At 41.0% G+C, this 16,954-nt stretch overlaps 1 protein-coding gene across 1 annotated transcript; it reads right to left on the bottom strand.

Annotated features, from left to right (window-relative positions):
• Positions 1 to 10,242: 10,242 nt before the first annotated feature.
• LOC119725869 (proline-rich transmembrane protein 1-like) lies at positions 10,243 to 14,477 on the bottom strand. Its single transcript, XM_038197461.1, has 4 exons — positions 14,254 to 14,477; positions 13,385 to 13,723; positions 13,114 to 13,227; positions 10,243 to 12,389 (listed from the first exon to the last, which is right to left on the bottom strand). The coding sequence occupies exons 2-4, from the start codon at positions 13,703 to 13,705 to the stop codon at positions 12,246 to 12,248; spliced, it is 579 nt and encodes a 192-aa protein (XP_038053389.1). The 5' UTR covers positions 13,706 to 13,723; positions 14,254 to 14,477; the 3' UTR covers positions 10,243 to 12,245.
• Between the last annotated feature and the right edge of the window lie 2,477 nt (positions 14,478 to 16,954).

Genomic DNA, 16,954 nt, shown 5'->3' with positions numbered 1-16,954 from the left:
TTAGAGTAACTTAGAGTTACCCTGGATCAACACTAACTTTAGTAAGAAACTTGGAATATAACTAACGCTAAATGTTTCATGAATACCGATTAGTTACCAATTGAATACCGATAAGTTACCAATTAGGCTTACTTGCCTTCTTAATAACCAACTAGGCTTAGTAAGGTTTTATGAACATGGCTCCAGCCTGAGGGCCAGTTTGAAAGTATAAAAGACAGGGGATCGCAATACTACCAGTGAATCCGTATTTAGTCCGAAATTCACACTACACTGGCCCAGCTGCGTTTTGCGGGACATCGTGCAGTACGCGCGATGAGCACGCAAATCTCCTTATAAGGTAAAGAAATGTAGAGGGACATTCCAAACTATAGTCAGAAGGGTGTTTCATTAATCATGAAGTAAAATTGTTGAACAAAATGGTTGGTAACGTCTTGTTTTTAACTTGTTTTGATTTTTGGACTGAAAATATATATTTTTTTTACCGAACAATGTTCATGAAATGGAATAAATATGTGCTTGGTTGATATTAAACACTCTGTTTAGGATCAGTTGGAGTCTGGAGTGCTGATAATAACCTTATCACCCATCCAGACTCCAACCAGTCTTCAACAGAGTTTTTAATACCTCCCAAACACACATTATATGCGTGTGTTTATTTGGGGAATGGAAAGTTAATGTTATTAGCACATGTAACTTAATCCCAGTGTAGTTCTCAGATTGCATAAAAATTACTGTCCGTACGTAAATGTTGAAATAGTCATTTAGGTGTGAGTTTATATCAGTAAAAACCTAATGTTCTTTCGGAATCAAAATAACTACATCCAGCTAGCAATCACAATTTCTATATCATTATTGTACCTTTCATTAAATTATGTTTCCTTGTTATTTCGCAAATGTTTGGTTGAAAATATAAGAACGTTAGCTCCACGGCAAATAATAAGGGAATAAATGTTAAGACCGGTGGGAGTCTGGATGGGTGATAATTACCCGAGGCGAAGCCGAGGGTAGTTATCACCCATCCAGACTCCAACCGGTTTTGAACAAAGTGTTTAATACCGACCGAACACATATTTATTCCATTCACAAATACCTTTTCGGTAAAAAAAACCCAAATCTTTTCGGTCCGAAATCAAAACAAGTCAAAAACTAGACGTTGCCAACCATTTTTTTTCAACAATTTTACTTCATGTTTTACGAAACACCCCTCTGACCATAATATAGAATGTCCCTCCACAACTCATTACCTTATAAGGACATTGGCGTGCGCGTCGCACATACTGCGCGATGTCGTGCAAAACGCAGCTGGGCTGGTGTAGTGTGAATTTCGGACCATGAAATACTGATTCACTGGTAGTATTGCGCGTGCATACGTGAGGAATGTGAACGTTCAACCAATGAAGCGTTAAAATGCACCGGATTTCATGGGAGTCCAAATTTCATGTGACACTGGAAAAGTGTTTAAGACCAGCTAGCCATGTCTGTATCGTCCGTTTAAGACCGGCCACGTGACGGGCTCTCGACCAATAGGAATGCGTAAACTGTCTTAGGTATTTATGAATAGCCTTTCAAAATTAACAATTTGAAGAATTGCGATGTGTGCTCGCAGAAAACTGAAAATGGAGTGTCCGTAAGTGTGTTTTGTGAAATTGTTATTGTGACATGCGCTTGTTGGTTAACTAGAAATGAGCGTTAACATATTCACTATAGTATACATGGTTATGGTTAACATAATTATTTGTTTAAAGGGAATGTGCAACATTTGCTTTTGCTGGAATTTTCAGAAACAAATAGATTTGGAGGATTAGTATGTTAGAGAAAATATTGTTAAACTGACTTGTTTCACGTTTTGGGCTTGTAAATGCTGGAAAAACCAAGAAAACCTGTCATGTTCTTGTAGTCTGGTTCCCTGACCCCACTTAAGATGAAACGGAGCAATTACTTCACTTTGGGGAATTGTAAGGTCAGAGAATCAGTCTAGCAGGCTTGTACCCCTTCATAGGCCTGTAATTAATTGCAAAGAAAAGTCAGAATAACTAAAATTGAAAAATTAGGAACAGTTGTTGGAAAACAGCCAGTTTTCTCCAACGCTGGTCGGCCGACCAGCGTTGGAAAAAATACAGTTTTTCTTTAAAATGTCAGCACACCAGGAGCCACGATTTTAAAGGATGCTTTAGACTGTCTGTCCCTAACAATTCAGTAACCTATTTCGTGATAATTTGATCATTTCGTTTTTTGATGTTTGCAAATGTTGTATCTTCCCTTTAAATACAATTTTGGGTAAACTCGGTGTGGGTGTATTTATTTCAATTGGCATTTAGAAATTCAGAGCTTATGGACGTTTCTGTTCTAGCTTATAATATGTATTCCTTTTATTGGTTGATGGATTATATGGTTATTAAAACTGTAAGACAGCATGAATGACGACGGTTACCGTCCTTTTTTTGCCTTTTGCCAGGCTGCATAGTAGTTCATGCTAGATGATGAATTGAAGGCAGTGTGGCAGTTGCAAACACCGACAACGTCGGCTTTACTCTGTGCTCTTACATGGCTTTACGACCGAGGATCACACACAAAGTGACACCAATACGGCATCAGTTCAATATTCATCTATAACACATCCTGGTCTAGGTATACACACCACCTTTCAACCCAATCGAACCTGTAGTTCTGTAGATAGGCCTTCAACATATGCACCTTTAAAGTGACGTGAATCTTGATGACGTCACTATGACGTCCATGTTCGGCACATAACTGTAGAAAAGTTGGAGTCGAGTACCAAAATCCTAGTACCAAAAGTACCACGTTTTCCCAGTTCGTTTAGTGCCAAGTACGAGCCGAGTCCGAGAACTTTGTCATCGATTCCTGTCCGGGCCAAACATCCGAGTCCAAGTTTGTCAGGGTCTGAGTACGGGCCAAGTACAAGTACATTGTATACACAATGAAACATTTATAGAAATGATGTTACCACTATTATTTTAATACATTCCTTGTGTATCCCTTTGTGATCCCGAAAATCCCACTTTATGAGTTCCGATGAAGCAAACATTTTGGATTTTAGTTGTACACGTTGATGACGGCCGGCCGGACTCTAGCAGATCAACAACACGCCGCAGTATGTCTGTGCGCGCACGTACAACTTGCTTCGCTGGTGTCCATGCATTAGAACTTGGTGGTGCAGACCAGTAAATCGGTCCGAAATTGCCTACGCCGGCCAAATCACGATTTGCATGTCCTCAAAATCTTCAGTATTTGAGCATGCTGTGGGCCATGAACTTGAGGGTTTGTAAAAAATATGGGTGGAAGCCGTGCACAGGACTGGGAGCTTGCAGTTCTGTGTAATTTGGATGTAATTTGGACCCTAAAAGCGCTCTATTTTGCAATGGAGTGTATGCATCGTTTTTCAAAATGGCGATGGGCTTCAGGACTATTTTCAGGGGTGATCATCTTCAGATGGAAATTTCTCCAAAAAGCATCAGTTGACCCCCAAAAATTGAAGAGAAAATGAAAGATGATGAAATAAGCTTTAATTTGATGTGTGTCTCGAACACCTTGGAGAGTTGTGAGTATTTTTCCGAATTTCTGAAGTGGAAGCATTTACCATTGGGGTCTATGGAAGTTTATTTACTGGTCTGCTACCTTTGGTAGTCGAATATGTACACCAGCGATGTCATATCTTGAGCGGTCCATTCACGATCGCGAAGACTTGATTGTCAGAGAATCGATACAAATGATATGTAAATGGATAATAGCGTGCACAAACAACCTTCAGTGCCGATGTTATCGAAAACAGAAAATAATCGATATTTTTTAACGAGTAGGCCTACGGGAGTCGAGTACCGAGTACAACATTCCGAACTCGGGGGACGAGTCCGAGTACAAAGGTGCGAGTATGGATGGTGCACGTTTGAGAAAACAGTACTACAGATACCATTCATAAAAACTTGTGATCACGAAACACGAATCCGTCTATAGCACTCTTTATTTCTAAAAGTCAGTAAAATATTGACCGATGTTTGAAATGTCTTGATTTCTTCTAAATGGCAGCAAGCCAGACAATATAATTTCACAGGATGTTAACAACCAGTACGATCTTCAATCAAAGTACGCTTGTTGATAATAATTCGGCAAGTTAGTTTTGCCTTTTTCTTTTAACTTGGTTCGTGGGCTTCGCTGGGCTACACTGGGCTGATCTAACCATGGATTGCATGTTATACAAATACCAGAACAATCAAGGAGCAAAAGCAAAATAATGTTGAAAATGTACTTGATATGAAGACCAACAATATTGAAAACCTATCCACCTGTGGGTGGGCCTGGCAGTTCATTTCCAATTCGGGCGATTCACAATGCAGTGCGCCACCAAGAGTTTGCCATGGAGAGCTCACTTTTCAAGTTTACGGTCGACAAAACATGGCCCATTTGAATGAGTGTCAGTAGACAACTTAATTGGACTAATTTGTTATAGATTGAGGCATAGCGTTCTGCCGCCTTACCAAAAATCACCTTATTGATAAAAAGAACAGAAAAGGGCAAACATATACTTGTATTTCACGCTTACAAAACTTCTGACCGGAAAAACGAACAATTCCAAACGTCCCGCGCTGCAATTTTGTCGACTATGATCCCACAATTCACTGGTAAAAATAAACTCTCTGTGGCAAACTCTTGGTGGCGCACTGCATTGTGAATCGCCCCAATTATAAAATAAGTATTCCGTAAAAAGTGGCACTTTTGTTTGCTGTGTACACTTATTTACAGTACAGAGCGCCACCAAGAAGCCTTGAAGGTGACCCCTTACAACAATGTCCCATGACGATGCCATGGGATTCCCATGGGAAGCACATGGGAATTATAAGGATTCTCATGGTGGTCTCTTAAAACACCATGGCGGTATCTTAAAACACCATGGGTTCCCATGGAAACACCATGCACATGTCAGCTAAAGAAACGCCATGGTGTCCCATGGGGACACCATGAAGTCTCATAAACCACCATGAAAGCACCATGGAAAATCGCCATGGCGATCCCATGGGAAATCGCCATGGGACATTTATGTAAGGGACGCCACATTTTGTTTGCAGTGTATGGAGTGAGTTAAATTTACGTCCGGTCATGCCCATTTAGCAGCAGGTGACGAAAATTCGTTTGTTTTTCTTCGTTATTGGAACCTCGTTATTTAGTGGTGTGTGGTACGGCACATTAACAAAGGGCAGACTATGGACAGCAGGAAAATGTATATGCTATATACACATAATGTCAACCATGAATTTGAAATGCAGCCACTGAGAGGCAAACGCTGGAGGGCGCACTGTATCATGCGTCCCCTGCCTGTGTCCATTTTAAATCCCGACCACAACCAGGATGATGATGAGGACGACGAGAGTCACTTCTAAGATGAGACCGACGACCAGACCAATGATAGACAGCCTCCTGGATTGCTCTGCGGCTTGTCTGGCTCCCGCCGCGTCTCCGAGCTGCCAGAGCTTTCTAGACTGCATTAAGCCAAAGAAGGGGAGGCGAAACAATTAGTAGGGGCGTGGTTTTCAGGGGTAGGGTTACGGACGGCAGATCAGAATGAGGCAAATGGAAAGAGGAAAAGGCGGTACGGAATTTTTGGTTGAGAGAGAAATGGAAGCCGCGAGTAACTATATGATGAGCGAGAATGGAACTAAATTGTCAGAAAGTTTGATGATACGGGATTACCACCGACCAAATTAGGAGGGAAGATTGAAACTAAAACTTTCTATCGAACCGGTTTTTTTTTTTTACCGATTTAAGTAAAACTTTGCAGGTTTAAGCAACATGATTCAATTTGGTGAACTCACAAATTGAGGAGTCTCCCAAACAGAAATAAAGTGCCCCCAAGAAAGACATTGAATGAAAAGCCAACTTTACACAGTCAACTAATACTAATTTTTTTTCATGGAAATTTTTGGGAGAACCGCCAAAACTGCTTCGGTCCTCAGAGGACAAGAAAACACGGCTGGCGGGACACTTACGTCCATGGATTTTACGATGGCTAGGATACCGAGGATGAAGCAGCAGAAGGCGGCAACAATGATGGCAAAGACCATGTTGTCTGGGGGAGGGGCACCGTCGGTCCTGGTATCATCTGCGTGGCTGGGGTTACTACCTGCATGTTGGAGGGTTTTGAAATTGGACACGGTTTTGTGGGTGATTTCCGCTGACCCCTTTGTGGATAGCTCTTTGGCCGTTCCGAGTTGCACTGCAAAATACGCGCTGGTTCCCAATCCCCCCATTCGATTTTGGGAGAGAACCAGTCTCAACCACTCCCATTGTTCAAAATATTTAAAAGAGTCGTATGAAAATATACGAAACTTTGTTTTTGTCAAAACAGATACTTTATAAGAATCATAATTCCATTTCCATTTTGATTTTTAAAAATGAATAATTCCTTGGGTAACAAAGTGTGCATGTCAATTTGATTAGATACATCTTTCTTTACAAATGCGTTGTTCTTGGAGTCTTAATATGGTGGATTGTAACTTTGCTTTTAACGGCCAATGATAATAGGACTATCCAGATTTGTATGTATAGATCAGTGGTTGGCCTGCTTGCATGGGCCGTCCAGAGAATGCACTGTCGCTTTGGGCAGTGTGGAGATATTCGACCTTTTCCCGGCAATTTTGGCAACATTTATTGCGTCTTATCTCACCCCTGAATTCAACCTCATCTGGCCGGGAAAAAAAATAAAGTTTTAGCTTGTGATTGAAGTATACATGGGCAGCTGATAATTAACCATCCTCTCAGACGCAACCACACTATAATAAAAGTATTGGTTCAGATTTGACCCAGAGTCCGTGTCAGGCTATTTGGCCTGACACTTGTCAGGGTCGAAAGTGATGCGTTTCTGGGTCAAAATGACACTTTTGCCAAAGTTTCCGCATAGGCAAAATAACCCGGGAAATGAGTCAAACAAGTGTTATTTTGACCCGGAAAACGTTCACTCTGAAACGCGTCAGGAGAAACAGAACCCGTATTCTGGGTGAACCTGCATGACCAGGCACGTTTTGAATGCACACTATTAATTGTATAACTTATTTTAAACATAGGCTACATTAGTTTATATTACCTGAGGACCACCATATGGGTAGACGCCACCCTGCGGAGCATATGCCCCTTCCATGGCAGAGTAGGGTCCCGCCTGGGGTACGTAAGTGACCCCCTGGGGTGCGAAAGCCACCCCCTGTTGAGGTAGGGGGTTGAACCCCTGTTCAGGGGTGGGGTTGACTCCCTGCTAGGGTACGTAATTGACACTCTGGGTCGGGATCTCACCGCTAGGATCTTTGTTGAAATCGGTGCCGGGTTGTTGGGGCACTGCGGGGGTGTACTGCGGAGGAAGGTCATCCAGTGGGGGGCATGTGGGCTCTGTCGGGGGTACATCCGCTTTTTCGCTAGCCATCACGAGGTCGGGTCTTTGAAAAAAATACGGACACAAGTACAAACGTGTACTGTTACAGAATTACATTTTGCGACTTTAGCGTTTGAATACTGTTTTATTTTAAACATAAAATAAAATAGGATAGTGGACCTGTATCAGTCAACATCGCGGCCATTTTTAATTCAGGAGCTGAGGGGCTGCTGATGAGACATTACATTCGTTTTATCTGTTTTAAACTTTAAAACAAATTAACGAATGGAATGGAATTAGTTTCCAGTTTTTAGTTGAGTTTTTTACGTTATTAACTTTTTGCATTTTGTATGTATAAGAGAAACAAGCCTGCATGATGAGTTTATCACGACCTGTACCTGCCTCTCCCTAACCCACGCCTACAAAATAATAATAATCATTAATTTTCAGGGAACAGAACACATGATATAATACATTGCCGTCGAACTATTCATAAATCTTTTAAAATTTGAAAATCCAAAATTCTTATAGAGTATTCCTCCCGATTTTGAGATGTTGCACTGCAAAAGTGGAATTTTACGCGTTTCTTTGTAAGAGAGAAAATAGCTTAAAAAACAAAATCCTATCAATATCCTAATAGCAATGACAGTAACAACCAAGTTTCGCGTCCACCAAAAGCTATATTAAATTACACTTTCGTTTCAATGTAAAATCTCCGAATTTGCATTCTCAGAACCAACTGGCTTCCTTTAAACGGCCTGCTGTTTAAAGTAACAGACGGTTCAAGTTCAACTTGTGTCACCACATAATAATGTGACCCCAACCCACCATTTGTATTGTGACGCACACGAGTAGCAACAAGTGCAAACAAGCGTGCATAATAGCGATGTCGGAATGCAGGCGACTCTACAGATGACCAAGCGGGTACCAACAGTTTCTGTTCTATTAAGATCTCATTCTGCACCCAAGCCACTAGTTTAAAAAAAAAGTGGAATTGTCTTTATCTACACTGATTTTTTTTTTCATCTCAAACTTAACCATTCATTAGACACTTGACTCTTTTGTCATCGCCTTCTCTTATGTGTGTTCAAAACTTTCTGATCCCCACCGCAATTCATAACAACCGTTATCAGCCAGACATATTTGAAATAAACGAACACAATGACAATTCCAAGAACTTAACAAAATCTACTAAAATAAAACAAGAAGACTGTCATCGTACATAAACACATTATGTCAAATAAGAAAAGTAGTATAAAAAGGTTCTCACTCTGCAAGGCGATGTGACTTGGTAACAGATGCGATCTATTTTCTTGGTATGTTCAGCAACTCGTCCGTTCCCTCTCGGTAGGAGAAGCCAACTGCTACAGCATCATAGACGCTTTCATGTTTTCTTTCCGGAACCAAAACTGTTTTTTTTGTTTCTCTGGCCAAAGTCCACACTTCCGTCATCCAACCCAAATCCATCATTTACGCGATGCCACCTGTTTGAATGAGGGATACTCATTTCCCATCTGACAGAATCAAGTTCAAAGTACGAATTTAATCGCTGGTAGTTGTGCGCTGACAAGTTACGGAATTATTAACCAAAAGCTTTTACATGGTCTACACATGCTATAATATTGGTCACGTATATGCGCCTGTAGTTCATTTATCGCAGCGTATCCAAAAGTCTATCATGTTTGTTCTGCATAGTGGACAGAACTGAATTTTTAAGTCCTCGCAAGTCAATCACGTGTCAGACGCAGGTGAATCACAAGTCCTTCCGTCCGACGTCCACACTTTGAAACGTCATTGGTCGTCATCCGGGTCCTGTGGGGCCTGACACTTTTCCGAGCCAAAATGACACCTCTTTGAGTCATTTTCCGGGTCACGTTGACCCGAAAAAGTATCCACCTGACCTGGAAAATTGTCACTTTTACCCGGAAAAGTGTCAGGCCCCGTAGGACACGGACTCCTGGTCAAATCTACCAGGGACGTTTTAGAGTGTAGTCATTGGCTGGAGTTGTAGTTAGGTCCTCGCAAGTCCATTACAAGTTCGTCGCAAAGTTCAGTCACAAGTCCTTCCGTCTCAAGCCAAGTCACAAGCTATTCAAGATGAACTTACTTTGAAAAGGACAAACAATTATTATTGTTCGTCCTCCAACGGCCGGTTCATGCTCGGCGCAAACGCAAACGCGAACACGAATGTATGACGTCATCACAAGCTATCGCACTGTTAATTCGCAAAAGTTGAACCGGCCTTTGCCTTGCCTTGCCTTGCCGAGGGGGGGGGGGGGGGGGTGGATTGTTGGGCAATGCTATTTGGCCCAACATTGGTAGGAAGTTATCTCATTGTTGGGTTACTTCAGGCAAAAACTGATATATTTATTGACATATATAATTGTGACCTTATTACAATTGTGTAGGGGGCGTCCTTGTGATGGAATCGACGACTTTTCTTACTTCGTGATGACCGTCAGCATTCTTTTTTTTTTCTTCTTATCTTAAAATGTCAAGCCGAAAGGTTGCCTACAAATCAGTGACGCGGTTACGGAACAAAGAACTACTTGTAACAGTATAATGATCACTGAATACACAGACACATGATAATCGATTAACCAATTCTCCCAGGAAATCAGATCACTCTAAATTAATACTATTTATTGCATATTTAAAAAAACAAAACAAGACTGAGGTGAGTTGTCCCTCCATTCTATGATATAGCCTCTTGTAAGAGGAATATCAATTCCTACCTACAGCTTTAATGTTTTTCTTTTCATCATTTTTTTCTTCTTTCGAAGCCTTTGCCGAGAGCAGCTTTTATAGCAATTGCTATGAAGAGAAAAAACAAAGAGTAAATGTTTATTATTAGTATGGTACATGTTTATTATACTTTATACATATTGTCTGTCGTACAAGTACGATTTTTTTGTCAGTGCAGCTTTAATTCAGTCATCGGTATTTTGTAGATTTTATGTAAATGTTGTTATGCCATTATAAATACAAACTCTGACTCGCAACATTAGTTAAAATAATTGTAGATAAAAATGTACAGTTTGGTTAATGGTCAAATTAAATACAATGAAGTCATAATTATCAACTCCCTCACAATACCGGTCATACGCAGAATCGATTCATGTTGAACACATAAGTCAAAATTTCAATAACAAACATTTGTCTCTATAAATGTAAAAAAAAAAAAAAGGGTCTCACATTATTATCTTTTTGTCAAACAATTGTAACTCCTATACAGGTGAATCAAAATGAAAATAACATGGATTAATGCCTATCCCCTTACAAAGCGTTTAAAGTTGACACACCAAGGAAGCGTAAACGAGTATGTTCTTCCACTCAGTGGGAAAACGAATTACTGAAACTAATTAATGCTATCAGAATCTGCATTTAAAAAAAACAAAAAACCCATTTTTACAGCTGTACATGGAATGCCATTATGAAGCTTTTCAGCTGAGTGAAAACCAGAGATCACACACAGGCATTCAAATACAAATGGGATTTTACTAAATTTGAGTCAAGAGTGAAACATGATTTTCACCGTCAGATTTTGTGTTTTGTATATGAGGAACAAATATTTGTTTTTCTCTGAAACGATGATGGTGATTTTTGGTTTTTATTTTACTTTGCAATTTTTCGTTCATTCATAGAGGTAAGTATGTCTTCCTGGTTCATTGTTTTTAAAAGTTATTCACCAAGTGCGTATCGGTAAATGATCAGTGGTGGACGGCTGAGTTTTGTTACACTGGTATTCAAATAGATATAAATTGTGAATAAAAGACGCAAATTAACTGACATTTTGACAGTAACTAGTCAATAACATATTCCTTATTCATATGTTATTTTGTATTAAATGGAGCAAGCCACATATTTTTAAGAATTCGTTTTCTAACTCGATCACTTTCTGTTGGACTCGCCCTGTACAGCTCCGACCAAACATATGCTTCAACCGCTGGTTGCAAAATAAAGCCAAAAGTTGAAATGCCATCTTATGTGAGACAGCCCATTCCAGTTTAGTGTGGGTACAACAATCGATATTTACAATATTCTTTAAATCTTAAGAAGTATGAGCATCACTGACGTAGATTTCAACAAATCAAACTCTCACCAGTAATGATGAGTGGAACAATAATAATGAGTTTGCATATTAATTGAATCGCGATGATTGAACATTGATGACGATTGCAAAATATCCACAACCCTCTCAGCCAAAATACCTATATTATTATACTAAAAACGAGTCACTGTTATATCGGCCTTATTCACCACTGATTGCAATACAGGGGTTATTTGTGTAATTATTTTCAGAAATAACAAGTATCAAAATATTCTGTGATAAATTATTTGTCATCAAGAAACCACTGTGTCATCGTCTTAGGATTTAAAAGAGGCACATCACTGCAAAATAACGGGGTAACTTTGTGCGTGCATGACGCCCATTGGTATGCGAATAAATGGATTATGGGATTTCGACGTCAAAATGAGTATTTCGAGAATAAAACCGATGACACCGTAGTAGCCACTTATTAAGAGCATCAAGGAGGACATCGTCACTGACTATAGGCATATCTGGATATGATCAATATTGATTGTTCTCGAATGAACAGTGCCTTCCACAACACTCTGGACAATGAGGGCGGTACCATTCTCATAGCATTCTGTTCTTTGATTCGTAATGCTTGTTTGCACGTGCGCAAACACAGCTGGAGTTTCGGTGTATTGATTGAGAATGAAGTGTCCAGATAAGTCGGCCAGACTCCACTTCGATTTTTTTTTTTGGAGGGGGGGGGGGGTCAAAAACCGTTCTGTTAACGGACATGACTAATCACCGTACGGTGCCAACTGGAAAACAAAGCAAAGCCCACTGAAATATCTCTGTTTAGATTACAAGGATTATGAGTATGACGACCAGCGCTATTATAATGGGGATACCGATGGCCAGCCCTGCGATGGACCAACGTCGAGCCTCCTGGGCCGACTGATGAGCCCCGACGCCGTCCCCCACCTGCCAACGATTCCTGGCCTATAAACAGGTGAAAGGAACAACAGTTACATGCATAATAACCTGATTTAAATTCAAAACTGGTCTTCACCCTTCACCGACGTATTTTGAAATATACAGTCTCATTGTTGGCCCGAGTGAATGTGAGGAAAAAGTAACTGGTGGGACTCAAACCCACAACCGCCTGCTTTAAAGGAATAATATTTTGATCATTTTCATTTGTCCAAAACTATGCTACCGTATAAAACCTACTTGGATTAAATATCATACTGGGAAAGGAACGGGGGGATCTTATATGCAAACAGTATTCAAATTAGACGCATGCGCAACAGTGTTTGCAAAACCGGTCTTCAAATGCAAAGCTGTAATACTTGCAAAGCTGTAATACTTGAGTTGTATGAATACAATATATGGCCGAGTAAAGTGCCCACAAACCAACCAACCAACCCACCCACCCAACCCACCCACCCAACCCACCCACCCAACCCCCCACCCACCAACCACCCAACCACCCCACCCACCATAAGCAGCTCAAGCCGTGTTTCACACCGCTGTGAAAAAAAATACAAAAAACGGACTGCAGATACAGTGCCTATGTTGAACGGGGGGTTAACCTCGTGGATTGACTCCTTATGAGTGCCTTCACTGAGGACAACAAAAACAACTGTCCTCAGCTTGAGCGGGGGCGCTATTGACAAAATTGTCTATCATCGGACTGGTATTGCAGACGCGCCTCTACACTCACCTCCATAGCTTTCATCATGCCGATAAGTCCCAAGGGGAGGAAACAGAAGAGTGTGACCATCAGTGCAAACATCATGTAATCCGGAGGTGGGACATTACCCGCAGTTCGTATGATCTGTGTGGCATGCAGTTAACAAAGAAGACAGAAATACACGTGTATCAATTATATAGGGTTTTACACACAGCTGGCTTTATCCCCTTTAAAAAATAAATAAAGAATAAGATACAACACAAAGTCTCACCCCGACAATCCAGAAATACAAAATCCAAACCTGTTGTGGACATCCCATCTGAGTGAGACCGCTTTGCTGGTATCCACCTGCTTGAACTGTGTAGACTCCTTGTGGTGCGTAGGCGCCGCCTTGAGGTGCATAGCCCCCACCCTGCGGTGCGTAGGTGCCCACTTGCTGTGCATAGCCGCCTTGAGGAACGTTTGTGCCACCTTGGGGCGAGTAGGCGCCTCCTTGTGGGACGTAGGCGCCTCCTTGTGATGGGGAGTCACCCTTCGACTCGAATCCAGCCGAGGGATCGGCCGCTGTGGGTGTGCTTACAACATCGTCGTACGGTGGGGGAGCTATACCTTGGCCGTCCATACCGGTGAGCGTTGGCACCTTCGACATCGGAATCAAGAAGAAAAGTGTTTGAATGCTTGTGCGGAAGGGGTTCGAGCCCTTATATGGATTGTCTTCAGAACTGTTTTTTTTTTTAGCAAGACTTCTTTTGTGTTATTGATGCAATTCACCGAAAACCTGACGAACAGAGTAGAGCCAATACAATTATCTGAAATTTATGATATAAACAGTCCTTAAAACAAAAACATCGTCAGGACTTAGCAACAACAAAAACACTTGAATACAAAGTTACCCTGGCATAATGTATCAATGAACTCTGCTGGGATTTGAAAACACATAAACCTCGTGGAAACTAACGTTAAGCAATCATCATTGCTTCCACACAGTGTTCATGTTGAAACCATTGCAACCAACGACAACTGTCATGAAGCGGCCAGTGCGGCGACGAAAACTGATACAAGCCTGTAATACCGGGCGATCATTGCAGTGAATTGTCCGTTGTCCCAACCCCAACCTTAATGGCGACACCTAAACCAAAATTATGTAAAACCATACATCATAAAACCCACCTTTTGACAATAACACCCGTCTGCCAGCAATCTCTTTCAATGAACAGGAATCCCTTTGTAAGTCTGTTAAGGAACTGCAGGCCTACATGGAGGACTTGGTCAGAATCATGTGATGAAAATGCCACAAAAAAGAAACACTTAACATTGATAATGAGACCGATACTGGGCATTGACGTCAGCGCATTCGATAACTTCAGTAGAAATACCTGCATTGTCTGTTGTCTGAGGTCAGAGGTTATTGGTTGCAAATTACTGCATTATTGAAGAAATAAATTGTATGGACTTTGAACAGTGTACACTGTAGATCGATAACAGATTTGAGCTCTATACCATCGGAGGGAAATCCTCGTGTTATGCCCTAACTATTTGGAAATGGGTTCAAGTATAGCTGGTATCGTCAGAACTAAAGATAGGATAATGCCATAGTACCCCTATTCATCCCATTTTACGTAAAATATACGCATTCGGTTGTCTGTGCTACGTGCTGCGGGAACTTGGCCGTGCGCCTCGAATTCACACACCGTAAAATCAATCTTGACAAACGGCGCAACCTCCCCGTTTGCTGTTCGACTTCACTCCGAAGATTCGATGTCAGTATTTTTTTTCAAACCCCGAATTTACCTCATTCAGAAATAGACATGTAATTGACATGTATATTTCTTCGTTTCCCCCGTGATTTGTATAGGTTTTAGCAAACGGATGAAACACTGAGCTTACACATCCATTCGGCAAATTTGCAGACACGAATGTGCTTAAAGATAGCGTAGATCATATTGCATTGTTATTTTTTTTTAATCTACAAAATTCCTCAAAATCTAATAAAGTGTTAGCTATGTGAATGATGCGTATTCCGAGAAAACAATATTCTCGGATCTCGATTTCAATTCAAAAGTTGCCGAGTCATATTTAAAAACCCGTCCGAAATCAGCATCTGGGACACGTCCTCATTCAGCCGATTGCAACTACACGCTGTCACGCACTGAACCGGAGAATAATAGCAACCGCGCGCGCGTGTGCGTCGGGTCAACGTTTGTTTGCGCGCACCCATTCACGGCATCGCCCAGTTACAAGCAAACGTTTCTTTCCAAATAATTGTCACTTGACACATCTTTGAAAACGACCTTCTTTTAGTGTTTCCTTCAAAAGGACAGCATGCCAGAAGGAATAATTTCACAATAACAATAATTTACCAATAATTTGGTCAGTTACTCCATTGGATAGCTGCAAATGATGCACTCTACCTTTAAACCTATGGCAATATAATTGTCATTAAAGTCATTAAAGTCATTACAGATCTTTTAGTTCCATTATGTAACCGAACCATGCTTCAGAACCGTCCATCAGAACTTTGATAGGGCCTGTCCTTTAATACATATATTGTCCGCTACCGTTTAAATCGTTAGTTCCAGCTGCGTTAAAGGGGGAGGGGGCTATGCCCCACCCCGAACGAGGCCTTTGATTCCCCACCCTCCACTTGTGCCCCCTCCCCATTAAAAAAACTAAAGTAGTTACAAAGAAGTACCTACGAGGCGAACACGTCAGGGCGCTCTTTTGTGAATCTGTGTATATTGAGAGCAAATACTTAGACTCCACAATCAGAGATTACAATCTGTTTGTAAATTCAATAACTTCCTGAATTGCATGACCTCTTCTTCTTTGGATTGGCGAGGTACTCAGCGTCATGTTTATTTTGACCAAATAACCCAACTCTGTTCCTTTTCGGGCGTCTGTATTCCCTTGAAAGAAAAACAAACAATAAAGTATTTCAGTTTAGTTTTGCGCACGAACAGATCAGGGTTGCAAGTGGGCTTGTTCCCCGTCCCTACATTATCGCTGCTGATGGGGCATAGCCTTTCGCCAAGCCCATCGTGGCTTAGGTACGGCGGAGTTGCGAAGACCCGAAGCGACTTAGGAGCAAATATTAAGTCAGCACGCACGAGTGGCAAAGCCACGAGGCCTTTCCCAACTTGATTTTGTTGAATTAGTCATAGTTTTTATGCAAATAAGAAGAGTGCTGAAGGTTAACCAATCACAACGCGGATTTTGCCTGGTCGCTTCCATTTTTAAAAGAAGGGTGAGTAAGGAAAACGTAAGAGCAAATAACTGTAAGTTTAAATGAAAATAAGTTCATACACTCAAATAATTTCTTGAAATACTTTTATAAGTAAAATTAAAATAATATCATGTAAGAACAATTACGCGGTCACGATCTCGTGGAAAGCTTGCCTTTTTTGTTTTTAAATTTTGTGCAAGCATCCGGGCGCGTCGACGCGTCCGGGTAGTAGCCACGCACGCACTAAAAGGCTGATGATTGGTTGGAATTTTGCTTCCCATTTTGGGTAGCAAAAATCAAGATTATACAGAAAAACATAAGAATTTTTTCGACAAGTTAGAAAAGGCCCTTGTGGCTTCGCCACTCGCATGTGTGGTCTCCATCTTCAGTCGGTTCGCTCTTTTCGCCGCTTTGTCAAATGCGGGCAAATTAAGTCACGATGGCCTTGGTAAAAGGCTAATGGGGGCATGAAGTAATGTTTCAGTTACTAAAAAATAGATCGATTTTTGAGTTCGATATCTCTTTCATAAGTAAAAAAACTGAATGTTCTGAAGAAAAAAAAACAGCAAATAAAATGAAATATACTTTTCATGGAAAAACTGGAAAATAGAAAAACACAGACGGCATTTGCTCAGTAGAAAAATATTT

Source organism: Patiria miniata, unplaced genomic scaffold, assembly GCF_015706575.1.
Source record: "Patiria miniata isolate m_02_andy unplaced genomic scaffold, ASM1570657v1 HiC_scaffold_19, whole genome shotgun sequence".
Lineage (NCBI taxonomy): Eukaryota > Metazoa > Echinodermata > Asteroidea > Valvatida > Asterinidae > Patiria > Patiria miniata.
The sequence above is the reverse complement of the archived record's forward strand: the minus strand, read 5'-3'. Positions and strand labels throughout refer to the sequence as shown.

Coding starts and splice junctions, on each gene's coding strand:
- LOC119725869 (XM_038197461.1), bottom strand. CDS start 13,705: ATGGACGGCCAAGGTATAGCTCCCCCACCGTACGACGATGTTGTAAGC. Junction 13,228..13,384: donor AGATGGGATGTCCACAACAG/GTTTGGATTTTG, acceptor CATGCCACACAG/ATCATACGAACTGCGGGTAA. Junction 12,390..13,113: donor GCATGATGAAAGCTATGGAG/GTGAGTGTAGAG, acceptor ACCTGTTTATAG/GCCAGGAATCGTTGGCAGGT.